Source organism: Miscanthus floridulus, chromosome 3 (assembly GCF_019320115.1).
Source record: "Miscanthus floridulus cultivar M001 chromosome 3, ASM1932011v1, whole genome shotgun sequence".
Lineage (NCBI taxonomy): Eukaryota > Viridiplantae > Streptophyta > Magnoliopsida > Poales > Poaceae > Miscanthus > Miscanthus floridulus.
This window is the reverse complement of record NC_089582.1, coordinates 25,267,449-25,294,720: the sequence shown is the minus strand read 5'-3', so window position 1 is coordinate 25,294,720 and position 27,272 is coordinate 25,267,449. Positions and strand designations below refer to the sequence as shown.

The window sequence follows — 27,272 nt, the reverse complement described above, 5'->3', positions numbered from 1 at the left end:
GTAAACAAGCATCTACTCCGGTCCAAACAAAAACATGTTTTGAATCGTAAAAAAAATGCACAGAATCAATCAACCGTAAACCGTTGATCTTCTTCCCGGCAAGCAAGTGCACACAACCACTGCTACCACAGCACCAAGAGCTGCAGCAACGCCAGCACCAGCGCGGCCGCTCCAGCGCTCCGGCCGCCGAGCGACGCCATGGCCATGGCCGCAGCCGCCCCCGTCTGGATCTGTATGGTGAAGTTGCATGTCGCCGTGGACGGGTCGGTCTCCGTGGGCAGCGCGAGGCCCTGGAAGTCGCAGGCCTCGTCCTTCTGGTTCTGCACCTGGTAGTACGCGTTGAACGCGTACGACGCGTTGCCGGCGACGTCCATGCCGTTGCACGTGGAGCCGAAGCCCAGCGGCGTGCAATCAGCGAACGTGCAGGCGTAGTCTATGTTAGCACCAAGCTTCCCGAGGTCTTTCGCGTTGGGGTTCAGCGCGCACCACGTCCTGGGGAGGTACTTCACCCCCTTCGCCGGCACCAGCATCGTGTTCCGGCCCTGGCCTGTCAGGTCCATCGCGAACTTGGGCTGCCCGTCGTACCGGAGCACGCCCCAGTGGCGCTCGAAGCTCCCCGGCGCCACGCTCTTGGCGTCCTCGTCGACGAGCCCGAACAGGTACACCTCCGTGTACTGGTTCGGCCGCGCCGGCGTGCCGGTGTTCGCCGCCAGCCGCTTCAGGAGCCCCGCGTAGAACCGCTGCGCGTAGGAGGCCTTGGCGTGCTTGTCGCCGTCCGTGGGCCACCCGACCTCGCCCACGACCACGGGCAGGTCCCCGTGGCCCACGGCCGCGAGCGCCGCCACCAGTGTGTCGAAGTTGGCGTCGAACACGTTGGTGTACAGCACGCCGTTGTCGTTCACCGGCGTCGCGCCGCCGTCGAAGAAGGCGTAGTCTAGAGGGAAGTTGTCGTTCAGGTACAGGCTCAGGAACGGGTAGATGTTCACGGTGAAGGGCGCGCCGTTCTTGGCTAGGAACTTGACGATGTCCGTCATAAGGCCGGCGATGTCGGTCCGGAACCGCCCCGCTGATGGCACCTGGTTGTTCTTCGGGGAGTTGTACACGTCGGCGTTCAGCGGGACGGTGGCTTTGATCCGGTCGCCGATGCCGGCGTCGTTCAGCGCGTTCTGGATGTTCTCCAGCGCGGGGAACGTGACGTTGATGAAGGAGCCGTTGTACGACTCCAGGAACGGCTCGTTGCCGACGGCCACGTACCTGCAACATCAGTGGATGGATCACAACAAGCTTCTTAGTTAGCTCTGACATCTCTCATCAGCAGGTGCCCACGGCAATTGCCAAAGCTTGTAGCATGAAGGAAGAAATGTGCTCTGTGGTCTTAATTTGATAGAAATGCGCAGCTTAAAACACATCATCCGTGGTTTGCAATGCAATACTACTAAAGATCAAAAAATGCTAAAACGAGCTTAATTCTTGGTTCCAAGCACTACTAGCATTAGTTCAGAGCTTAAGATCATCACAAGGAAAAAGTTATAGAGGAAATGAGAAGTGGATAATTTTGGTAGACTTCGTTTGGCAGTTGCGAAACAGTAAATCTGACCTCACCACCTTGACAAAAAAAAAACAGTTCTAGAAGACAAGAGCATCACCAGAAAACTCTATAGAGGAAATGAGAAGTGGGCATTGGGGCATGAGTGGCTTCTCCGTCGGATCAGCAGGCAGCACTCACTGCCAGTGCCACTGGTTGTGGTCAGGTTAGGTAGTTGGTGCGCCTGCTGATGGAGGACTAGACAAGCCAGTTGCAGGGTGTAAAGGACGACGATAGGTTGGATTGGAGAACTAAAGTTCAATCAGTGCATAGCAATTTTGTTGCACTGTTTCTAAGCAATATCCTCAAATCTCCAATTACGTGTTCAATGTTTTACAACAAAACCCTCCAAAAAACTAAAAGTAATCAATCAATCTGTAGGATCCACTAACTTCGCAAGAGATTGAAAGGGATGTGCGTGTTTGTGTGTTTTCATATTATGTGTTCCCAATATGTGGCCTTAAGAAATCAATGGACTCACCAAACCAAGTTTGACCATGCTTGGTAGTTGGTAACTTGGAACTTAGGTGGTGTTTGGTGCCCTCCTAAATTTTAGTCGCTGTTCCATCGAATGTTTGGACACATGTATGGAATATTAAATATAGACTAATTACGAAACTAATTGTATAGTTTGTGACTAATTTGCAAGACGAATCTTTTAAGCCTAATTAGGACATGATTTGACAATGTGGTGCTACATTAAACATATGCTAATGATGGATTAATTAGTCTTAAAAAATTCGTTTCGCGGAGTACTGATGGATTATGTAATTTATTTTTTTATTAGTATCCGAACACCCCATGCAATATTCTCCCGACACACCTCTCAGTGACCGGATCCAATCACCACCTTACTACTACTAGCACTCATCTGGACCGTGTTCAAACTGTTGGATTAATTCAATATATAGCTTACCCACTGATATTCAACCAAACAATGAAATGAAAATGACAATCATCTTGGAATTGCCCATGTTCCAACACAACACATGCCACAATCAACAGCCTGTTCGGCAGGCCGTAAACGATTGTGGATTATTTACTGCTGGCTGATTTGGTGTGAGAGAAAAAAACTATTCCAGCTTATAATTCACGATCATATACGAGCAAGCAAACATGCTGCAAATTGACCGAGTCATGCACCATGTTCGCTGGATGGTGCTGGTGCTGGTTTAGGCTAACTGGTGCTGATTTTCTGTGAGAGAAAAACACTGTTGACTGGTTGAATAAGCCTAGCTAAAACCAACGAGCGAACAGGTCATGATTGACCATGCTCTGCACAATTGCCCCGCCACCTACCTTACCGACAAACTGTTATTCAAATAAACCACCCTCTGACATTATCCAATATCCATGCTTGATCAAAAACTGCCCACAGAAAACAAGCAATTTCCCACGTTCCAGACGTATCCTAGACGACGAGTTGATCAAAGGAAGATATGGAGGTATACTTGGTAGTTGGTACACCGGACCGTCAGTGAGCCACCGGATTATTTTATCTAATATAATAATGCCAATCAAACTGATAGCATTATTAGCCAGACTTATGTACACTATGTTCGCTGGATGATTTCTGCCAGACTCAGGCCAGTCCAGAAACCAACCCGCCAACACGCCGATAGCATTATCCGTGTCCGAAAACGACTCATGGAGAGAAATGTGATGCCTTGCACGGCCAACTGAGGCCACTTTTGAAATGTGGATTTTTTTTTCTGTATCATGCGTTTTTCATGTAAAATGAGCTAATTCAAATGAAATTCCTACTGCACATTTACTGAAAATTCTGTGTTCCTATGGGTCCCCGAATTTGCCAACCACCTCTCCACCGACCGCTGTCCCCAGTCCCCACCATCCGACCAACCTCATCCAAAAAAATCTTCCTTGATGGTCTGGCGATGCTCTTCAGATTTGCAAGACGGTAGCTCGAGGCCAAAGGACACATGAATTTCGAAGCATATCGCTATCCGATTATCTACTGCAGATGATTTGGCGGGAGGGGATACATCATAATTTTGCGCCCACGAGCAGAGCAATTCGGAACACGTCACCATCGCAAGAGGTCACAACCAGTGCAGCAGATGCGGCGATGCCATGGCTAGAACAACCAATGCAGATAAAGAATGACAGCCATGGCGCGCGGCGGCGGCGGCGGCGGCGGCGGCGCGTGAGATATATATATATATAGGGAGGAAGAAGGGAAGGGACTGCTGACTGACTTGATGGTGACGCCGCCGTCGAAGTCGTAGCGCCTGACGTTACGCTTGACCCAGTCCTTGGCCTTTCCCGCGTCGTCGGCGAGGTCTGCGAGCATGTTGTTGGGGATGGCGACCATGACCTCGATGCCGGTGCCGGCGAGCGCGCTCATGGCGGCCGGGTCGGTGTCGAACAGCTTCACCTTCTTGATGCCGTTGTCCTGGAGCACCTGCACCACGGCCTTGGGCGGCAGCGGGTGCGTCGCCTGCGTGCCCCAGTTCATCCCCAGCGCTGTCGCCGACCCGGCTGCCCAGCACAGCACCGCGAGCGCCGCCGCCGCCGCGATGAGCCTCGCCGCCATCATCAGGCCGCAATGCGAGCCGCGCTGCTGCCGCCCTTCGAGCTGGCGAGAGCCAATCGGGGGATTTCCGGCCCACACAGTAACTTGCCAAGAGAGAACGCTGGAATTTTGGGTCGGAGCTCCGAGAAGAAGTGGTGGGAGGAAGGGAAGCTGCTGGAACCGCGGGCCGGTGAGGCGTCGCGGATCGGGCTGGCCACAGACCGGCTCAGAAGAGGTCGCTATGCTCCACGTCGCGGCCGGTGGCGGCCAAGAGCAGCAGAGACGACGGCGACGGAGTTGGGGTCGATAGAGCGCGGAGCAAAGGTTCAAACTTTTTGAATCCAGCGACAGCGAGCAGAGGACGCCGGTGCACGAGAATCGAGGAGGGAGGAAGGACGGAGAGGCAGACCGGCAGGCAGCGAGTGACACGAGCTGGCGGCCAGAGCTCTTCGGCTCCCTCCCCCTCTGCACTCTGGCAAGCTTTATCGAGCAGAGGCACGGGAGTGGACGACTGGGGCGTGGCGTTGGAGCGGTGGAAGGCTGGGAAGGAAGGAAGGGCGTTCCGGTCATTTGTGTGGAGCGTGCGCGTGAATTTTTCTTTTTGGTGGGGGATAGATGACGTGCCACTCGTGCTGCTGACGCGGTGTCTTTTTGTTCCGGATAAAGTTGAATTTTCGGGTGCCTTTTTTTTTCTGGAGGAATTTTCAGGAACCGTACTACCTTCAACGCGTTCAACTACGGCGGGGAGTTATATAGACCACCTTCAACGCGTAGAGTAGCTCTTGCCTCCACCTCTGCATCGTTGTCGGAGCTGGTGTTAGCCACGTTGGTGAGATGGGAGCCAGAGAGAAGAAAGTGGAGGGCATCGTACGATTGTGTGTCTTACACCTCCGGAGAAAAATGAGTCGGTTCTAGAATTTGGTGGGTGATTTTGAGGCTATTTTGTTCCCCGCCTCCACATGCCAAGCTACATGTACGATCGCCACAACAAATTTGTCTCCTGCTTAAATTTCGACGTCACAAATTTGTCTCCTGCTTAAATTTTGACGTCACAATATGTCCGCCGCACCTACGTTGTGGCAAATGAAGGCTGGCGCCGAGTATGTCCCTTTTGTATCCTATGCAGACATGCAGTATGCACCAAGTCGCCACTACGGGTGCTCTTAAGATCGATGATGACAATACAATAGACCGTGGGAATTGATTACATGCATGGAGCTCGATCGGTGGATGGAGAAAATGATTGCCCATGCGACGGACGCTTGACAGTCAAGCGAGCTAGACTGAGAGGACATGTTCTACAAGAGTGGCGATAAAATCGCACACGAATATCTTTTGCATACAAATACTTGTAGCACCATCATAGTGGCCCCAATCGTCGTTGTTTATGCGGAAAATTTGTGTGCCCACGACGGTCATTTGGAAAATCACCTAACGCCAGTACGCCAACATTGTCTAGCAGATACTCATTCTCACCAGCATTCACAGAAACCATGCGCATCCTAAGAGTCGATGTCACATTTATTTATCGTTTTGGTTTTTCTACGCTTGGAACTCACGTTTATTCTAAGAGTCGATGTCACATTTATTTATCGTTTTGTTTTTTCTACGCTTGGAACTCACGTTTATTTATTTATTTATTTATTTTATTATTATTATTATTATTATTATTATTATTATTATTATTATTATTATTATTATTATTATTATTATTATTATTATTATTATTCAACGTTTGAAAGTCACGTTACTTTATCATTTTGATTTTTCTATGTTTCAACTTTGAACCGGCAGTGGGATAGGCTCGTGAAAAGTAAAGGTGTGGCCATGACCAAGCATTTTCACAACCATAGACAAGTACTTCCATTTGTTCCACTAAGTTTGTAGTTCTAGTTTTATGCTAAAGCCAAATATTTGTATATCTTTATTAACCATCGGTTTGTATTGATTCATATATATATTCTAACAACATGTGACTTATATTATGAAAAAATAATCTCGTGGTAAATCTTAGAACATAATGCTTAGATGTGTTTAACTTACGAATTTCTAGAATATAGAAGCGTTTGGCTTTGAATGACACTAAAACACATCAATCTTTAGATGGGTGAAATGTATTGGAAGGCATATTGCCCTCCTTCGTGTAGAGGAACGGGTAGGCTACGATAGCTATAACAATTTATTTCTACTGCGTTCATCCAAGGAAAATTGGAGCAAGGCTGGGGGGCATGGATCGTTAACACTTGACGACGCAACGGGAGAATAGTTCTAGTCCGGTCCAACGTCATACGCGTCGATACAGTGAAAGTATGTGTACTTCCTCATGCACCAGCAATAGCAACACGTTCGCCCGTCTTGTCCATTCGCCGCGCGTTCATAGCCAATTAACACCGTTCAAACTTATCACAAACGGTTCTAAAAAGCCCCTCACAAACGCTTTTCGGTCTTGGCAGTAAACTGTCGTTGGTGATGACATTCTCATCACAGGTGGTTTGCAACCGACGATGATACGAGCTTATCACAGTCAGTTCGTATTACCAGCCGACGGTGATTTGAATTTTTAAAAATCTCAAAAATGGGCCAAAAAAATTGTTTCAATTATTGAAAGCCTATCCCACCAGCTCCAGCTTCATGGTACTGTACTACGCAATGGTGATTGGATTCGAACCCGAGACCTAAGACTTTTGCTCTTAGCTCCTTTAACCACTCTCCTCTAACCACTTCATCCATAAGTCACTTTTGTCTATATAGTGTATTCATTCCTCTAGTATTCACTTTTCATGATTTAAAATGAATATTTATGACCCTAATCGGCTTCAAATAAAAAAGTCATAAACTACAAATTTGTTGTTCTAATCAAGATCTACAACTTTGATTTTTGTTGTTTTGCCATCTGAGGTCGTTTGATAAATTTGAATTTCAAAACATCAAAACTTTAGCCAGACTTTTGGGACCTCAAATGATTTCAAATGAAAAACTCATCAACTATAAAGTTGTTGTTCTCATCAAGATCTACAACTTTGCTTTTGATCAATTTTCCATCCATGGTTTTTTGAAAAATTTGCTTTTTTAAAATTTTAAATCTTCATATACAAATTTAAGACTATAAATGATTTCTAATAAAATAGTTGTCAACTACATCAAGATCTACAGCTTTGGTTTTGGTCATTTTTCCATCTAAGGTCATTTGTACAATTATTTTTTTTCTCCAAATTTAAGCGCTTCAAAAAGAATTCCGGGACCGCAAATGGTTTCAAATCAAAAAGTCGTCAACTACAAAGTTACAGATCTCATCGAGATCTACAACTTTGATATAAAGTTTGTTTCCATCCAACTTTATTTGAAAAGGTTATGAATTTTATTGTACTGCAGCACGGTTATCACCGCCGTATCTTACAACAAGCTGGCGGTGAAAACCGTCTTCACTGCTGGTTCATATGGCGAGGCGACAATGATGAGGAGCACATCATCAGCGTTGGTTGGTGGTGCAAACCGGTTGTGATGATGGAATATCACGTCGGTTGGTAAGACGAAGCGACAGTGATAGTTATCAACCACGACGTTCTTACGAACCAGCGGTGATGCTCTCATCACCAATGGTTCGTATTACGAACGGTTGGTGATAAGCATCACTAACGTTTTAATGATACCGACGGTGATAGAGGCATTGGTGATAGATCAATCTGTAGTAGTGAGAAACAACCTATCCACAGTATCCACGCGTGCGGAAATACAACGCGGGGTGCTAGCACCTGGTGCATGTCCTATAGAGAGAGGGGTTTTGGCTTATACTTGGAAGGACCAACTCATGGGGTGTTGATATATATTTATATAGCGAGGAGAACTCTTTATCTCTACACCAAGTAGCAGTGTAGTGTACTAATAGAGATCTTCCCCGTTCCACCTCCACCCATGAACATTAAACATTCAAATTTTCCCCTTATCAAAATCCCATTAGTTACTAATAGACAATTATCATGTTTTATCCCACTTATAAATCCAATTCATAATGGGTATGATGCCTCTTACCCCACCAGCACACACATCTCCCTACGACACAATTGTGTGGCTAAATGGAAACATATACATAGAGATGAGATGAGGCAGAGCTTGGGAAGAAAATTAAAGGCATTAGGGTTTTCCTAAATGCTAAACGGTAAAAAGTCGCTTTGCCCGAATAATGGGCTAAACGACAGGTGATCGACTGTTTAGCGTTTATGATAACACTGTGTAAAAGTCAAATATGCTAGAAAGTGTACATATTTATGCATGTAAAAAAAATAAGTATTATGCCAAAATATTTTTTTGGAAGAAAATTAAATTCTACTCCACCTCATTTACTTACGATGTCAATTAGTTGGGTGCCAAACGTGGAAGTTATGATTCTCTTATTGACTAAATGGTTGGTAAATGGCCATTCAACTCATTTAATCATGTTTAACTCGAGTATGTCTAGACCGTTTAGACGGTTTTTAGTAGTTTAAATAGGTTTAAACGGTTTAATAGTTTAATTCACCGTTTAGGGCATATTGCCCTCCTTTGTTTACGGTTTAAACTCTGTTTAGCCATTTAGGCGAACAGCGGGCATGTGTGACAAGAAACAAATACATATAAAGGATATATATGTGTGTGTGCGCGCGCGCGAATGAAGTCATAAATATGGGCAGATCCAGCGTGATGCTATATGGGGGCTCAAGCCCCCCTACACGCTATAGCTCCATACACAATATTATTGCCTCTAAAGCAAGACCACCCCAGCTCTGTTCTTCGAGTTTTTCTTGTTCTAATTCCGAACATGTACTTAGATGCCCCTTTAGATCGATCTATTGCTTTGTCTTGTTGGGAGCCTTTCTCCCTTGTTTGTATAAGCTGTTCCAATTGTAAATATACCACGCTTCTTATAAAAAAAACATAGAGGGAGGAGAGAGAAAAAGAGGGAAGAAAAAAGAAAAGTAAGAAAAAAAGAGGGGGCTAGAGGAAGCAGAAGGGAGATGAGCTCCTCATTCCTGATAAGATCCATTTTTGTGTTTGTTCCTGGTCACAACTCACAAATGCCTTTATGTTTTGACAATAGCACTATCCATCGATCATCACCCATGTGTTACTTCTGTGTATGTATTCCTTTAGGTGTTTAAGTGGTGTAAGATAGTGTGTCTCGGCCATCGACATTCGTACAGTCACCAAGTACCTCTATCCATGCTTAAGAATAGATGTTGTCTTATCCCTTTCTATAGTCCAATCTCCTACGCTTGATCCAGTGCAAGCCGACATAAACAAACTTATCATGGATGATCTTACTAGCTACTTCCTTCGTTCCAATTTATAAGCCGCTTTGATTTTTCTAGATACTATACTTTTTATCATGTATTTAGACATATCATATATCTAAGTGCATAGTAAAAGCTATATATTAAAAAAAACTTAAACACCCTATAATTTAGGACATAGGGTGGTATTACAATTTTTTTCCAACTCAATATATAGGTGCCCGGACATGCTCACATGCATCAAGTGCTATTGCAATTGGCAATCCTATCTTTGTTCCATTGTGCCTTCAAGAGCAAATTTAACTTCCATAGTAGTATTGTATTGCGGTAACAAAAAAGCCAGACAACTCAACTTAAGAATGTTTCAAACCGAGATATTCATCCTGCAATTACATTACAATGGCAACCGAGACAACGCCAATGGTGCCACCCAAAAAAGTTGGCACATGTATTGCTTATGGCAAGCGAACGCTAGACCAGTTGGTCTGTGCGCTTTGCACCCTGTCGGTCAGAGTTCGAACCCCCTCGAGGGTGGATTTATTGGCCGGAGGAAGCGCAGTTTATTTGCACGTTGAAAAAAATTCCCTCATCTGCCCCACGCCAAAGCACAGGTCTAAGGCGAGTCCAGTCTCACGGGAGCTACGGTGCCGCTGTGTATGGGTGGGGCAGAGGTTTGAGGGTTTTTTTGACCTACGTGAAAAGATCTTCTTCTTAAGCACAATGCCCGGGGCTGTCTTACCCTCGTGGGTCGGTTTTTTTGTATTGCTTATATGCTTTACAATGAATTGGTGGAAAAGGAATGAAAGAAGATGAGATGAGAACCATGAGATTGACTTTATGGACGAAAGGGGGTTTGCCCCTTAGAAGGGAGAGAGTGCTGCAGCTAACATGGCCATAATTGGATTGCAACTGGCCTTCTATAGTGTTGGCTTGGAGTAGTGCTCTAAATGAACCGATAATATTTTGCACACTATAATTATCGATGCCCCAGGCAGAAAAACTAAGAGCGATGAACGTACGAGGCCGATGCCCACTTTCTAAACAAATAAAAAAAATATGAACGTTCTTCATCTCCTACCATTTCTTAAGCCACCAATTCTTTAGTTGTTTATTTGTTTCACTTGTACCATGGGACCTAGTAGCCTAGAGTGACGCCATTCTCCGTAATAGATTATTATTTATTTCTAGCACCATAGTGTTTGGTTGCTGTAAGAACTTAGTCAACCAACTTCTTAATCACTTGACCCACTTGTCATAGATTCCACTTTTGTCCCTAACTTTGCCTAACGATAAATAGTGGATTTTCTTATATCACAAAAAAATGTGGCAAAATTTGCTCTAAAATGTGGCAAACCGTAGTCGTCAGCAACCAAACGTGCTCTAAGATGGTTTTTTTTTTTTTGGGTTGCATGCGTCGCGACATAGCGCTAGAGGGCCATCCAACGACCCCACTCTTGTCCTTGCACACGTGGAACTTACCGTGACGCCTCCCACGTGGAACCCGTGTGGACCGTGCCTCTGATCTCAAATTTTTCCCCCGTTCTCATCCTCTGCTGCGAGCCTGCGAACGATGGGCCATCATCAGCACTCAGCACTCACCAGACAGACACCACTGTCCGCTGGCATGGGCATGGTACGTACGCGCTGGCCGGCCGGCAACTGGAGGTGGTACACGCGCCCGTGACGTTGACGGCTGTGCTCGAGAGCGAGGTTGTGCTGATCGCCAGACCCACGACGGTTACCGCTCATTAAACATCAGAAGAATCTGCATTGTCAAGTCTCAAAGAGGTAGTACTCCTACCTAGTAGTAGTATTATTATTCACGATAGTGTCAGCTGTTGGATTGATCTCTACTAGTTGGTCTAACGGTTAATTGGGTCTTTGATCCGCTTTGGGACGCTCAGCTATTCTCCTGGCTGATGGGCCCTCGTCGCGCAACGCTATAAAGAGAAAAGTGGAGACCAGGGCGCAATGTACAAGCATGATCATGCCTCGATCATGTGGATGAGACAAAAGGTCCAAGACCTACGAGCCAAATGGACGGTGGTAAAAAAAACTCGCGACCATGAAGGAAGAGGTCGAGAAAACGCTTTCTTGCGTCAAGCCGATGCATCATCAACGAGACCACATGGCCCCGCTTGGGTCATAGACCCCGATGAGCTGCACGCTGACACGGCAAGGTTCAGCGATCACGTATCACTATGACAGGACAGGACGAGGTGCAACGTCCAACTACCGTCCTGAATGCATGTTGACGGTAGTTAACGGCCATTATAAAATGTCAATGAAACATGTATAAGGGCATAAATATGATCACCAACACAGGTCTAGGGGTTTAAACTAACAAATTTCACGAGTTTTGGTGAATTTGTATTTTCTACAGGGTTTATTCAGAAAACCGTCAAGTTAGACCTACATGTCAGAATTAATTGCACTTATCCGCAGCGAAACAGACACCAGAAGGTTCTAGAAGACTCGAGAGGACTCCACACCGAGGTGGAGCCCGAGTGGCTGCTAGGTGGGACCGGTCGGCCCCACCTGTAGGCCGCCCGGTCCCTAGGGCTCACATGTTAGTCCCCATCGCAATGTCGGTTCTCCACCGCCTCCTAGATTGCATCTATGCCGTTTATTCAAGTCGGTTTGATCCGAGGGCTCAGGATTGATGCTCCGGCCTATATAACCAGCCCCTGCCCCCTCTCTCCAGAACACGCTGCCATAAGTCAAGATCAGACCAGAAATTAGGGTTTCCAGAGAGAAGAAAATAGAGCTCCAATTCTTTAAAGTTCTAGTATAGGCTGCTAGCAAGGTTCAAGTAGAGTGTGGGCTATTGCTCAGGATTTTAGATCCGCCATTTAGAGACTGGTATAGCCATTGTATCTCTTTATTTATGACTTTGTGCTACTTCAATATTATGTTGCTATTTATTATGTTCCAAGTTTGCTCTAGTTATATGCTCGATATAGTTGTGATTGATGATGAGTTTATGCATATGTTCACAAAGTGCTTAGCTCAAGATGCGCATTGGTTAAGTGGTAGACATTATGTAAGCATGGTGCTTAGATATTGTTTACCTGCGGATGCATTCTGCACTCTAGGTCATGTGGTAGATCGTGGATGTGATACTCCCGTTGAGTCCTTTGTAGTCCACTCCCCGTTTATAGAGTAAGTAGAACACGGTTGTGAAGGGAGACAAGCTCTGTTCTTGATCTTCCTTAGTAATATTCCTTATGCATAGATCCAGAGTTAATTATGCTATAGATGAGAGTGTATATACTTGGGTGTATAAAAGACTTAGTAAATAAGGAATGACTTAGGAATCTTTTGCTTTTACTGAATCTCCTGTCTAGCCATACTACATTTTATGAGTCTATATTTTTATCTCTAAAATTATTATCAATGCTTCACACTTATCATTTATTTATCCTTTGACTTACCCCTACCATAGCATGAGAGTGGTTTTATCATAAGTATACATATTTGTCAATATCTCTATGTCAACAATCCCATAGCTCCTTCCTGTGGATAAAATATAAATAACGATACTCGGTATACTTCCGGGTGACATGCTATAATGGTATATTATCTGTGCGCTTACGAATACTTTACTTTAACATATATAATTTTCTCTAAGTTTATAAGTGTCATTAATAATTACCAACCACGCATTCCTGGCATCATGCTAGGGATGACAACTTAGTAAAGAGTGATGCTAAGAAATGTCAACAATACACCAAGCCCGCAAGGGGTCAAGCAATGAAGCTCGAGTGGGCCACGATCGCGAGCCCATGTTCCATACAAGCACGCACCTCAGTGCTTTCATGATCACTTCGTGATCGCAAAAACGCTCGGGGGCTACTGCTGGGGTTATGACCTTGGGGTGTCTCAAGGTGTCGATTAGTTGGCAGGCCACACGGCCCGCAACTCATCGGGTTAATAATGGCCCGAACAATTGAGGCCTAGCTAGGGTGAGCACGCCAAACCAATGCCTAGGCCAGGGTCAGCCATGACCCCTTCACGACCCCTAGGGCAGGACGGGGAGAGATCGAGCACGGCTCAGTATGTCTGCTCTAACAAGAGCAGGCGCGCCGCACTGACCTCACAAGGACCGAGGTGACAGCAGTCACCTCGATCCGATCAGACGCCATCCCTGTGCCACGCCGCACCAACGAGACAGCACCACACAACGGTAGCAACGGGTACAAAACCCACCGTTGGAATACGGACTGACAGGACATGCGTACGATCCTACCCACTATGGGATGGATCCATGACAAGGGTCTCAACCTAGAGACCTTCCCGACTTGCGGAGAGCCCCGACCCCAACGATAGGGGTCGTGGCCCTCAGCCTCATGAAGTGACCAGGCGAACGACGACTAAGGGCGGCTATCTACTACGGGTACGATGCCCGAGGAATCTCGAGACAACAGCGAAGACCATGACGGATGCCGCATTGCATACGACAGCTGACGAACCATCACCATGGCTACAGTGTTGCCACGACCAGCACAGTAGCACCACGTCAGACCCTACCGCGACGTGGCCACAAGACCATGACGATAGCCACGCCCGGACGAGCATTAAAAGACAGCGTAGCTTGCAAGCCAAGTTAGCTAGGACCTCCCTCAGGCTCTTGACCCTTCGGTCGGGGGAACCTCCTTTTTGTAACGAGCCCTGGCCCCGAACTCTGTATAAGGGCAGCTAGGGCTCCCATCTATGGACATCTTCACATTCTTCATCCCCTACTATTCCATCCATAGTAGTAGGGCTCCTGGGGCTTCTCTTCGGGCTGCCCCTCATCAAGCATAGGTTCTACCACCTCTTTCATCATTCTTGCACCCTCATTGTAAGAACTTCAGAGCATTCAAGCGAGGAACACGCACTCGATCTTCTCTGAGACTGGACGTAGGGCTCCGGCCTGAACCAGTATAAATCCTCGTGTTTATTGAATGCTACCATCGTCTTCCTAGAGCAGCGCGGCAATCGTATAAATTTACTAGTCCGGTTTACGAAACACCGATAGAGTGCCACACAATGGAGTGTCCAAAGAAGAGTAATGGGTAGACTTGGATGTGGAGGCATCTTGAAGATGGTTCTATCAAAGACAAGTTAGCATTGCGGCTGATTCAATGGCTGAAAAGTATAGGTGGATAGTGTATCTAATCTAAAATCGTACCATAATAGATTAAATATCGTAAAGTATTGGCCTATGTGTATCCATTGCCAATGCCATCTCTATTGCTAAGTAGCAATTAGCATGTCGAAAAAACCGAGCAATAGAATGAGAGGAGAGGTGATAGAGCAAGAAAGTCATTGTTCGATTCTAGTATAAAGGCTGAAATTCAGATGTGAAAATGGGCTATGCCGGTATGGCCATCACATTTTTTTTTTTTTTTGCAAAAAGCCCGTCACTGTGTTTACATCACATCAACTTCAATAGTCTTTTTGTCTATGTATTTTTTAAGTTACAATTGCTCTGCAAAGGAGTTACGATAGTGTATCCAAACAGTGCACCTATCTATATGTTCAGAAATAACGAAAAACCCTGCCCTAAATTCGAACGGTGGCGTCCCAAAACCCCAGCAGCAGCAGGCAAACGCCAGACGGCAAAATCTTGACAAAACCCCACACGGCGGAAGGGCAAAAGAGAGCGAGAAAGTGATAAGGTTCGTGGGCGCGTCGTCACCCTCTCGTCTCCCGCCCCGTTCCCGTTCCACGCCGTCGCGCCTCCTCCTCCTCCCACATCCACCTCGAGATGCTCGCGTGCCCCGCCGCGCTCCACCTCCTCCTCCCGGCGCCGCCGCCGCCGCATCACCTCCACCACCACCACGTCGCCTTCCCCGCGCCGCCGCTCCACGCCTCGCTCCCGTGCTCGCGCCGCGCGCGGAGGAGGGCGCCCTGTCCAAGGCATGGAGTCGCCAGGGCCTCCGCCACAGTGGCGGAGGAGGCCAGCGGTTCCGGACCGGCCAAGTTGTCCGTGAGGATCCCCGTCGGCGACCGCGAGGTGAGCCGCCGATGAGCTATCACTGTTTTTTCTTCCTCAGCTGTGAACCGTGGCGCGGCGCTCTGTTCACACGTCGCGAATTTTGCTTGCCGCTCCGTAGCGTGAGGCGTCCGCGCTGTTGCCTCGTAGCGTGTTCCTGCACAGTGCATTGCTGCGCACGATTTGTGCTTGTGTGTAGTTGCTGGATTCTCACGTGCAATTCCGAGTGTGGTTTCAATAGCGAAGAACACGCATTGTGCTTGGCTGTTCTGCTCATGGCATTTTCCTAAGCACATTGAAGTTATTATACTCTTCATCTGTCGGGTTTTGGTTGATTGATGGCACAGCGCGTGCATTCATGAAATGGAGTAATGTAGTGTTTTATTTTTTTTGTATTTCAGATATTGGTCGAAACAGGCCACATTGGGAGGCAAGCGAGTGCTTCTGTAATGGTCACTGATGGCGAAACGGTAAGTCGTCAGAATCTAGTGTCCACTTAATACCTGTTGTTAAGAAATTGTACATTCGCGCGTGATGGTCCATTTAATCTGTCAGTAGGTGTTATAATATTCTCAGACTGTCTCCTTAGAGCACACCATTTGCACATTTCAGTTGTTATTTGTTTTGTTTTGAGGGAATACTTACAGTTGTTATTTCGAAATTTAAATAGGGCTTTGTAGTTATACTGTAAGTGCATTTCATTCTGTCAAAACATCAGAATCTGCATGCTTGTTACTTTCACACAATCTAGGCTGCAGTGATTTGCCACTGTTCTGATTTATGTGCTCTTCATGTGCATGTCAATCAAATTTGACATGACTTGACCATGATTCTTCTTCTGTTCTTCCTGTTGGATACCATAACATGAATGGCTTTCTAGAGGACAGCGTATTGCCTATTGCAAGCACAATTTTGGCCTTTCACCAAATTCAACTCAAGGCTGCGCACAATTTTGGCCTTTTACCAATTTCAACTCAAGGCTGCTGTTCGGATTTTGTTTCTCTCATCACCGTTGTCCAGTTTAATTGATGAGGATAGAAGCATCTTGAATGCAATTGATTTCGTTATTTCAATTTCAGTACCTTTTATGTCTAACTGTAACTTCAAAATGTGCTGGCAGATTCTCTACTGTTCTGTCTGTCTGGCGGATACTCCAAATGACCCTGCTGACTTTTTCCCTTTATCGGTTCACTATCAAGAGCGCCTTTCAGCTGCTGGAAGAACTAGGTACAGAAACCTAAAACTGTTCTCGCCACCTTTGTCAGTGTCCACGACTCCATTCTCAGTTTGATTGTGTAATCTATGAAACCTTATTCTATGTTTTTACTGATTCCAGTGGTGGTTTCTTCAAACGAGAAGGCAAGACAAAAGACCATGAGGTTCACTATAGGAGCTTCGACTTTTGTTCAACTATTATGTTTGTTGGGTGCTTAGATTTTCTTTCCTACATCCTTCGCAGGTTTTGGTTTGCAGATTGATAGACAGGCCCCTACGACCTACTATGCCTAAGGGGTTCTACTATGAAACTCAAATTCTATCCTGGGTAATCTTTAGAAGTTAACTTGCATTCATGTTGCCTCTGGGAGTTTGGTCGTATGTTCTAGCTTTTTCTTGCAACGTGTGTTAAAGTTATATGAGTAGCTCATCATCAGTTACATATGTTCCCATTTTATTGTAAACCCGTCCTAGTATTCTCTAAATAGCAGAAACTTACCCGTCTTAGTATTCTCTAAGTAGCAGAAGCTTACTTTAGTAATCTCATAATACTACAAGGGTGATATTGATAGTGTGATATTTTTCTCATCAGCGGACAATTTATGTATAACATCATGTAACTTGGATTCTGGATTCATAACTTGGCAGTCCCAATCACAGTTCAACCTCTAAAGCTGAGATACTTGCTATTTGAAATTTGTTAGGAAAAGCAGAAAATTCAACCATAACATCAACCAATGTTTTCAAGTCGTCTAGTCGAACCTAGTCGCCATGGGACCGACCAGGCGACTAATCGCGATTAGTCATCGACCAGGCCGATTAGTCGAGCCTAGTCGACCCTGGTTGTCCATATAGTCGTCCATGTATATCAGGACATATACCTACTATATATATACCTATATATACTATATAGGAGTTGTTTTCTTCTCTTTTCTGCCATGTCCAGAGGTCCATATTCCTGTCCCAAACTCCATTTCTTTGCTGACTTGCTGCTGGAAGCCTGGAATACCAAAGAAGACCATAATTAGCAACACTAATGTAGTCTTGATCTTGATATAGCTGAACAGCAGCACTGCTGCAGTAGCGAATAACTAACATTTAGCAGACCATAGCAGCCACACAGCCAGCATATTACATAACCAAACTAGTTCATTACAGAAAGCTAAAGTGTTCAACACAAAGTCACAAACATTGACATTCAATAGTCCAACAAAAGTAGGCAACTAGCCATCTAATCAAGCAAATCATCATGCAAATGGAATCCATCTCCAGTTCCAGTTGGTGCAGAAACTTCATCCTCCTCCATTGCTGTTGCTGAATCAGATTCATGCTGATCTTGGTCTTCATCGTCATCTTCATCAATATCTTGAGTCACTGTCTTCCTTGGACGCTTCCTGTTCCTAGCATAAGTCTGCGTCTGCCTCACAGGGGCAGCAACAGCAGCACGAGCAGCAGCAGCCCTGGGCATGTTCCGTCCCTCTAGACCCTGAGTTGCACCAATAGCTTCATCCACAAGAGCCCAAGTCATAGCATTGTCACCACCTTTCTGAACTGGTTCACAATTTTCATTGACCCATTCATTTTCCCAATGAAATTCATCAAGCAAGAGTGGATTGCTTCTCTTTCCTTTGGAACCCAGCTCTCTAATTTTTAAAAATCTGTTTTCCATCTTCCGGTTGTAGCTGACATATACCAACTTATTTAACCTTTGGTGCTCTAACCAGTTTCTCTTTTTTGTATGGACCTACACAAAATACAATGCAGAATCACATACCAATACTGCAAACTGCAAGGCTAGTGTTCTTATTTTGAAACTGACATGATGTATATTGTATAATTCTTACCAGCAATCTTCATAGATGGCTGCAAGATGTTCTATACAGGGCCTTTTCATAGAAGCTATTGCCAGCAAAATTGTTTCGTTCCCTCATCAAGAGATTTATGTTCTGCACCTGTTAATAATTCACTTTGGCAACAAACAAAAGAAATATGAATGCCCACCTAGCAAAAAATGCCATGGTTGGCCACTTTTTCTCTCGACATCTTTGTGGCTGATGGGCCAGATTTGAAGATCATATTTTGTTATTCTACCTTTTTCTTTGGTTTTTGTTTCTTGATGACCCCCATCAATTACTCCATATGATGAGATAACCTTGACTATTATAGGTCTTCAGTTATGATGGCATTCACTCCCCGGACTGCTTGGCTATCACAGCTGCTGGTATAGCCGTGTAGGTTTAATAAAAAATATTTCAATATGATGTATTTTTTTTGCGAGATTACATTCTTTATCTCAAAGATACTCTTATTATCTAATTTTCACTACAGGGCCCTCTCTGAAATTCCAAATAAACAAACAATTGCTGGAGTAAGAATTGGCCTGATTAATGACCAGTTTGTTGTTAACCCAACTACTGAACAGATGGAGAATTCAGAGTTAGATTTGATGATGGCTGGGACTGATAGTGCCATTTTGATGATTGAGGTTAGTGTGAAGCTTTGCTTGCATACATGCTTGAATGCTTCACCATATTCCCAGAATTTTTTTCAGATGTTAAAACAAATCTGTGCATATAATTCTTGCATTTGGCAACATATACTTAAGTCCTCAATTTTTTTTAGTGGTATGTTTTAAGTTTGCTTTACATTGTTACTCTGCCCTTTATATTTTATTGTAAAACAGTTATGCTTTAGGCTCATGTGCTAAACCAAGTTGCCAGTCCTTAAATTAGCTCACTTATCTTGATTACTTTCATAGGACTCATAAATCTTATAGTTGAGGTTATCTTTTGATTCCTGACTAGTCTTTGGTAGGGTTACTGTGATTTTCTGACTGAGGAGAAGCTGCTTGAAGCTGTGGAAGCTGGGCAGGTGAGCTTATAAGATTATCAATAAGATACACTTTTAGATAGAATATATTGCTCCATAATGTACTCAAGCTTTTGAGCAAATAATAGATTTATTTGTTTCCCCATTTTGTTTATCATTGCTTTCTAGTTTCTCTTAACCATGGAGCTGAGTTCTTTATAATTTGTAACTTTCTGAGCTGTTATATTACCTCTCTTACTACTCACTACTCAGTACAAGTAAGCCAAAAATGTATATGTTTTTCCCCCATTTTTGTTTCCAGAACCTGCAAGATCCAGAGCTTGTGTCATTTATAGACCTCCCTTTAGAAGACATATTATCTGCTTCCGTTCTTACATAAATGCTAGCTCTGTACATCTGAACTTCTGAAACAAAACTTCTGTCCTGGTCTATCCCTTTTTTGTGATTCTGACGTAATATAGAAATCAGGTGGCAATTAGAGAAATCTGCAAAGCAATTGATGTTCTCGTCCAGAGCTGTGGGAAGAAGAAAATGGTCGATGCTATCAGCCTACCGCCTCCTGAACTCTACAGGCATGTTGAAGTATGAACATACTACAGCTCCCTATTTTACCAAATACAATCTTTTAACTTTATATAGTACCTAATATGCTTGTTTGAAGGCTAAACAATACCTGAACTGGCTGACTAGAATGCTGTTTCCTGTCCTCTCGTTTTCCTTAGTTCTTATATGCTTATCGTAATATCGTTTTCATTTGCTTAATGTGCTTGTTCAGTAGCCACTTGGGTAGTCACAGTCTTGTCAATCATATAAAAGATTTATTGAATCCTGCTGATCATTTCCTTATTTAATCATCGATTGTAACTTCTTCACTTTTGTAACTTTTAAATTCAAAATATATGCTGGTAGTTATACAATATCCTTTTCCCTTTCAAGCATGCATTTGCCTGTTGCCATTACCCCCGGTTGCTGATTTCAGCTGTTAATGTTGTTCAGGATATTTCTGGAGATGAGTTGGTGAAGGCATTACAAATAAAAGGAAAGATTCCCAGAAGAAAAGCTCTTTCAGCATTGGAGGACAAAGTTATAAGTATACTTTCTGAACAGGGTTGTGTTTCCAAAGATGGCTCATCTGGAGTCACTGAAAGTTTGGCTGATATTGTTGAGGATGAGGATGAGGATGAGTATGAAATTATAGTTGATGGAGAAGTAGATGAAGGTGATGTTCACATCAAGCCGGTTTCAAGGAAGCCCCCTCCTCAGGTGATGGTTATTGTATTGTAGTTGATGACGATGTGGTGATTTTTATGCTTTTATAAAAGATCGGATATATTATCTTATAGGCTTTATAGCTAGGTCTGTGCTTTTGTCTTGTAAAATTTCTTTTCCTTCACTTTTCTAAGATTTCTTGACAAGTAGACCTCGCCACCCACCCCCCCACCCCCACCCCCACCCCATTTTTCTGCTTTGCTTGACAGTTTTATTCTACCACCTTGCTTATTAAGCAGTTAACATTTTATACTGATTTCCAAGTATTTTTCTTCTATATAGCTATTTGCAGAAGTTGATGTCAAGCTAGTCTTCAAGGAAGTTTCATCTAAATATTTACGAAGGTGCATTGTAGAGGTATTGATTGCACTTGTCACCTAAAGGTTTTTTTCCCTTGCTTATGTGATCAATAGCAGGATGCTTCCTTCTTTCTATTGTGTCAACTTGCTAGTTTTTTTTTTCCTGCTATAAAACTGGTTAGAGATCTAGCTTTCATGCCCATACTTGACTTCTGAATTGCACTGTTGTGGTCATTGCAGTCTTGATAATATCTATCTTGAGTTATCATGGATTTTCAGTGTCTGCATTTATTCAGCATACATATTTGGTTACGCCTGTGTAAAAACAATCAAAGATCATATGTACTTTCTAGTTCTTACTACAAAGGATCTGAGTTTCTTCCTATATGCGCATTGTGTTTTCAAAGGTCCCTTTGAACTCTTTCTGTAGAATGTAACATTGTAGCCCAGCAACAGGAAGCCAGTGTGACAGGTATTAACTCCCACTGGTCATCCAAAAGAAGAGTGAAAACAAATATGTAGTTGCCAATTTAGGAGAAAATTCTGCTACGCCGAAACATGTTATTAATGAAACAAATAGGGACAGTTCAGAATAGGGGTCCTCTCACAATGTAGCCTTGTGTATGTGTGCCAATGCCTGCCATACATGGCTTTGTTCTTCTATTGTGACTCTGATTATTGAATTTCCTAGTGAGCCACACATTCTGTTTGGTAATCATGGTTCCTTGGGACTTTTATGTGATTTAATATGGAAATTTTTGTATGGAATATCAACACCTCAAATTTCAGGGAGGAAAGCGAAGTGATGGACGGAGTCCTTGGGAACTTCGACCCATTAATTCTCAATGTGGTTTACTTCCAAGAGCTCATGGTAGTGCTCTGTTCACGAGGGGAGAAACACAGGTGAGGTAATACACCTCATTTGAGATTCTGTTGTATCTGTCGTTTCTGATTGTCATAGTATGACATGTCTTATAGTTTTATTTGTCATATGCTGCTGTTAGTATCTTGCTGATCTGTTCAGTACCTGATGATGTTTACAGAAATTTATGTGCACATTCTATTTATATCCATCCCACCTTTATTTGTAAGAATCCTGCTTTATTACTTTAAACATTAACTCTTACAAAACTTAATTTGATGTATTTTGTTGTGGAGTTCATTTCTAAATAATACATAGCACAACCATTACCTGTATTTTTAAAACATTATTACTTTCTGCTGGTTTATTTATAGTTTGTTTCAGCTAGAGTCAAATGCATATTAGGTTTGCTATCTTATTATTTTGTTTTCACTTCTTTCTTTTGTCCGACCATACAGTCACTGGCTGTGGTCACTTTAGGTGGCTATCAGATGGCACAACGAATTGACAACCTTGTTGATACAGAGGATTCAAAAAGCTTCTATCTTCAGGTAAGTGAAACACCTTTGCTGATTGAACGATCCATCACAATGCTAGGTCAATTCCTAGTTTCCTACTTACTATGTTTCTTGTGCATCATGCTTATTTAGATTGTTCTATTCATTGCGAAATCTTATCCTTTTTTTTTGGGGGGGGGGGGGGGGGGGGGGAATCTTCAGATCCATATTTCTGAACAAACTATGTGAAAATAGAATGGTGGGTAGCACGTATTGCCCCCTTTTAAGATTTGTTATGTAAAGGGAGACATGTGGTATGTACAGTTGACAGGATTATATCCTGCTTTATTGCTGTGACGATTTTCACTGATGGCATTGAATCTGAGCTAATTCATTGTAGATTGCAAGTAAACATGAGTTGTGAAGATGCCATCTTATATTTAAATGTCTTTTTTTGTGTGTGTGTGTGTGTGGGGGGGGGGGGGGGGGGGATGTTATGTTTTGTATTTTAGTTGTGTCATTGAGATTTTATTGTTGATCAGGGTGTACATGAGTATCTACCCAAGCTCTGTTCTGTCCTCTGAGTACCACTTTGTGATGTTCTTTTTGAAGGCTGTATGCGTACTATTTTCATTGCTAACCTGTGAAGTGGTCCAAAATAGTTTTCCATTCTAGCTTGGAGTTTTGTTATCAACACAGGTAGACTGCAAGATTACCCTGCATTGTTAACTAATTTCTGTGACATTCTGCAGTACTCATTTCCTCCATCATGTGTTGGCGAAGTTGGTCGAATTGGAGCACCTAGCCGGAGAGAGATTGGACATGGGATGCTTGCAGAAAGGGCACTGGAGCCAATTTTACCTCCGGAAGAGGATTTTCCGTACACTATTCGTGTCGAGAGTACTATCACTGAAAGTAATGGTTCGTCCAGGTAATACTATTCTTGTGCTGAACATTTTTTTTTGTTTGCTAGCTTGTATAAGTTTGTTTGTCTTTCTTGCAATGGTTCTTTCAATTTGCTGAACTATTTGTTGACACAGCCTTTTATTTTATGTTTGTTGCCTCCTGGGGAGTTCAGTTTAGACATTTGCTAGTAGGTCAGGTGCAAAAATTAACATTCCTGCGTTTGGTGACCCAAAATAAACGTCCTTAGTCCAGCGGTACTTGAACTTATACTCAATATTTCTGATACAGTTAGCAATCGACCATTTCTCTGGGTTCGTACAGACTACAGTAGAGAATTAAGCGTTTGTAATCAAAGAAGATATAGAGCAAAGAATGAGAGCATTCATGAAGGGGCTGCTACATTGCTTTGAGAAGGGGGTTCCTTACTGGTTTTGGCCACTAGAGGGTGTGTACTTGCTGCTTGTATATAAACACCTCTTTTCCTATCTTAATTGAAAGGCAGAGCTCCTGCTATTTCTTTCAAAAAAAAAAAGATTTAAGCGTTTGATTACTCCTCAATTGCTAATACTTTTTCTGTGATATGTCACCAGCATGGCTTCTGTTTGTGGAGGTTGTTTAGCACTTCAAGATGCTGGGGTTCCTATAAAGTTTCCTGTTGCTGGAATTGCAATGGGCCTGGTCCTTGATACACAGGAATTTGGTGGAGATGGTAGCCCGCTTATACTTTCTGATATTACTGGAGCTGAAGATGCCTCTGGTGACATGGATTTGAAGGTGTGACTTGTATTTCATTCTGCATTTGGTACTTGGAACTGCATTAGCAAGGTTAGTATATGTTGTTCTGCTGAAAGCTCGGTTTTCTCATCTGTAAGCTCTTGTTGCAGATTGCTGGTAATGAAAGTGGCATATCTGCATTTCAGATGGACATTAAGGTTGTAATGACTATATAAGTTTGGAAGTATCTGTTATGTATTTTTGCTATTAGGAGGCTTTGCTACAATGGTTAAATCTGTCTGGTTCTTGCATTGTGGCAGGTAGTCGGGATAACTCTACCTGTGATGGAGCAAGCACTCCTTCAAGCTAGGGACGGGAGACAGTATATTCTGAGTAAGCCTGTGCTAAATTAGCTATTTCCATGTACATGCTAATTTCCTTACCCCAGCTATCTACAAACTTTTGATATACTCCCTCCGTTCCAAATTATAAGACGTTTTGGCTTTTCTAAATACATTGCTTTTACTATGTATCTAGACATTGTGTATATCTAAGTGCATAGCAAAAACTAAAACGTCTTATAATTTGGAATTGAGGAGTACATCACAATCAAGCTTTAAGTTAAAATAAAAAGGAAGGAATATAAAAACATAACAACTGCTGGAATTCTGTTCTGCGCTCATTTTCAAACCCTTTCAGCATTGTATGAAAAAAAATACTTTGGCCTAATACTTGTTTGCCATTAGTAATGCTGCATCCAGTGTTTGGCATTAGTATAGAAAATGCAAAAAAAAGGATGTCGACTTATGCATAGCTGCTTTCTTTTGTGCTGGTAAATCATGTTTGTTCTGGCACCGATTCTCATGAAGGTCCCTAAATTTGTGGGTGCTAATGTCACCTCTGAAAGATTATGTCACAAGATGGTCGGAACTTTCCTTAATATTAAAGTTCTCCTTGGATGGTCAACACTAATAACTTTCTCCTGTCTATTGTACAGAATGCTCTTATGCTGAAACTGTCATTTTGTGCATGTTTTTATTCCATCACGCCACCCCCCCCCCCCCCCCCCCCCCCCCCCATCTGATCTGGTGTTACATTTTGCTTCTCTTCAGATGAAATGTCGAAATCTTCACCTCCACCATCAAAAGAACTATCTCCATATGCTCCCTTAATTCATGTTATGAAGGTTGGTACTTTGTTCATGATGTGTATATGCTATATATGTTTTCTTCCAACTATATCTTTCTAACATGTTTTATTACAATGGTCTTCAAGGTCAAACCTAACAAGGTGAATTTAATAATTGGTTCTGGTGGAAAGACAATAAAAAGCATAATTGAGGAGACTGGAGTAGATGCTATTGATACTGGAGACGATGGCACGGTACGGAGAACTTGGTGATACTTGCCATTTAGCCTTACTAAAGTACTGTTGACAAATGCCTTTTGCAGGTAAAAATTACTGCAAGAGACCTATCAAGCTTAGAGAAGTCAAAAACTATAATAGCTAACCTTACCATGGTTCCAAAAGTTGGAGAAATATACAGGTATCAACTTTTATCCCCTTGGATGTTTTGTATTCTTCTCAAAGTATATTATCTCTTCTTTCTTGTTTAATTAATTACCCTGCTTGCTTTCTTGTAACCAATCTTTTGGGTTTCTAATCAATACCCTTTTCTTGGGAACTCATTTTAACAGGAATTGTGAGATCAAGTCAATAGCTCCATATGGCGCTTTTGTTGAAATTGCTCCAGGGCGTGAGGTGAGCAGATATTAAAATTTACTTTAGTTTCACATATTCTTCACCTGTATATAATTCAGAGAAGGGAAGCACTTCTTAGTGGCAAAATCGCATGTCCTTGTTGGGCTTCGGTGCAATAGAAAAGGAAGTTCTCATGAAAAACACCTTCCAGTTTAATTTTGATATTATTTTCAGCCATAACCCATTGCTTGTAACTCAATATGCAGGGTTTATGTCATATCAGTGAGTTAAGTTCGGGCTGGTTGGCCAAGGCTGAGGATGTGAGAAAATGTCATGAATTTGTTTCATTTGCTTAGATTTATACCCCTTGTTTAAGTAATTCAATCCACTGCATTTGTTGCAGGCTTTTAAAGTCGGAGATCGCATAGACGTCAAGCTTATTGAGGTTGGTAGCTATTTTTAAGTTCAACATGCGTCTGTGCTCAAGGCGTTTATAGTGCAAAACTGCTATTTCTATAATTCCCACCTCCAGAAATGCCATCCATCAAGTTCTCCAACCACATGATATGATGCCTTTCTCTGAATTCTGTTTCCTTGATCGTCTGAGCTAGATAAATGATAAGGGTCAACTTCGGCTAAGTTCTCGAGCTTTGCTTCCTGATGCGGATTCAGAATCCAGCAGCGGTTCAACAAAAGAAAAGGCGCCGCAAAAAGATGATGCCATCAAGATGACATCAAGGACACCCAGGCGCAAGAGACAGTCTGAGCCGTCTGGAGCTGAAAATGCCACAACAAGGACTCTTGAGAAAAGTGCCGCTGCTCCAGCTGGTTCAAAGGGTAGTGAAGCTGCGAAGTAGGAAGACGACGTCAACTTGGTGCCTTAATCAGACGATTGTTTCACTTGACTAGCCAAGCTAAAGGGATACGCACATAACTGACTATATGATGGTCATAGGGCATGACAAAGAGTTCAGACATGAGGCACAACTGTCTAACCGGATTATAATGAAGAAGAATTGATTGATCGACATCGATGTTAGACAGGTAGCGTGCCTGCCAGATGCGGTACAGGAAGCGTGCGCCCATCCGGCAGTAACCGTGCCCAAGACTGGATCGTCGCCCTGATTAGCGGAATGGATCAGCGTAACAACTATGGAAACTTGATTGTAATCTCCAGGATAGTTTACCTTTGTGCTGTATCTTTGTACTACTACATATTCTTGCCATTCTGGCGTGATGAGCCAAATATTCTACGCTTTCATTGTATCACGAGACGGTTTACACCTGTGACATCTCATCCACAATGGTTAACAAGCTTTCTCCCAGGTTTCGGAACACGGAGCCATCGTTGTCTCGATCTTTCTTTTTACAAGATTATATTCTGCTGTCACTTTAAATTTTGATGAGACAGCGTCCATGATGGTTCCTCCCTCTCTGTCCGACCTTGATTTTCTTACCACCGTGGACACTGTCGAGATGTCAAAAGACAAAACCAGGTTCCTACAATCTTTAGTCACGTGTATGCCTTCACGCATGCTAAACTAGTTTATTATTCTTGTGTTTGATTTATTTGTTCGAACATGTCACCATGTGCCTCTGACGTCGAGCGTAATAT

General features: G+C 43.4%; 2 protein-coding genes across 2 annotated transcripts; one reads left to right on the top strand and one right to left on the bottom strand.

Moving 5' to 3' along the window:
* Positions 1 to 13: 13 nt before the first annotated feature.
* LOC136541478 (glucan endo-1,3-beta-glucosidase 8-like) lies at positions 14 to 4,276 on the bottom strand. Its single transcript, XM_066533386.1, has 2 exons — positions 3,802 to 4,276; positions 14 to 1,254 (listed from the first exon to the last, which is right to left on the bottom strand). The coding sequence occupies exons 1-2, from the start codon at positions 4,140 to 4,142 to the stop codon at positions 123 to 125; spliced, it is 1,473 nt and encodes a 490-aa protein (XP_066389483.1). The 5' UTR covers positions 4,143 to 4,276; the 3' UTR covers positions 14 to 122.
* Positions 4,277 to 15,013: 10,737 nt separating this feature from the next.
* LOC136541477 (probable polyribonucleotide nucleotidyltransferase 1, chloroplastic) lies at positions 15,014 to 26,984 on the top strand. Its single transcript, XM_066533385.1, has 24 exons — positions 15,014 to 15,386; positions 15,767 to 15,835; positions 16,486 to 16,592; positions 16,702 to 16,744; positions 16,825 to 16,908; positions 18,747 to 18,811; positions 18,909 to 19,065; positions 19,395 to 19,451; positions 19,878 to 19,991; positions 20,406 to 20,672; positions 20,961 to 21,035; positions 21,767 to 21,880; positions 22,298 to 22,390; positions 23,089 to 23,267; positions 23,833 to 24,016; positions 24,127 to 24,174; positions 24,277 to 24,349; positions 25,069 to 25,142; positions 25,232 to 25,339; positions 25,408 to 25,502; positions 25,654 to 25,717; positions 25,924 to 25,977; positions 26,061 to 26,102; positions 26,269 to 26,984. The coding sequence occupies exons 1-24, from the start codon at positions 15,138 to 15,140 to the stop codon at positions 26,512 to 26,514; spliced, it is 2,661 nt and encodes an 886-aa protein (XP_066389482.1). The 5' UTR covers positions 15,014 to 15,137; the 3' UTR covers positions 26,515 to 26,984.
* The last annotated feature ends 288 nt before the right edge of the window (positions 26,985 to 27,272 follow it).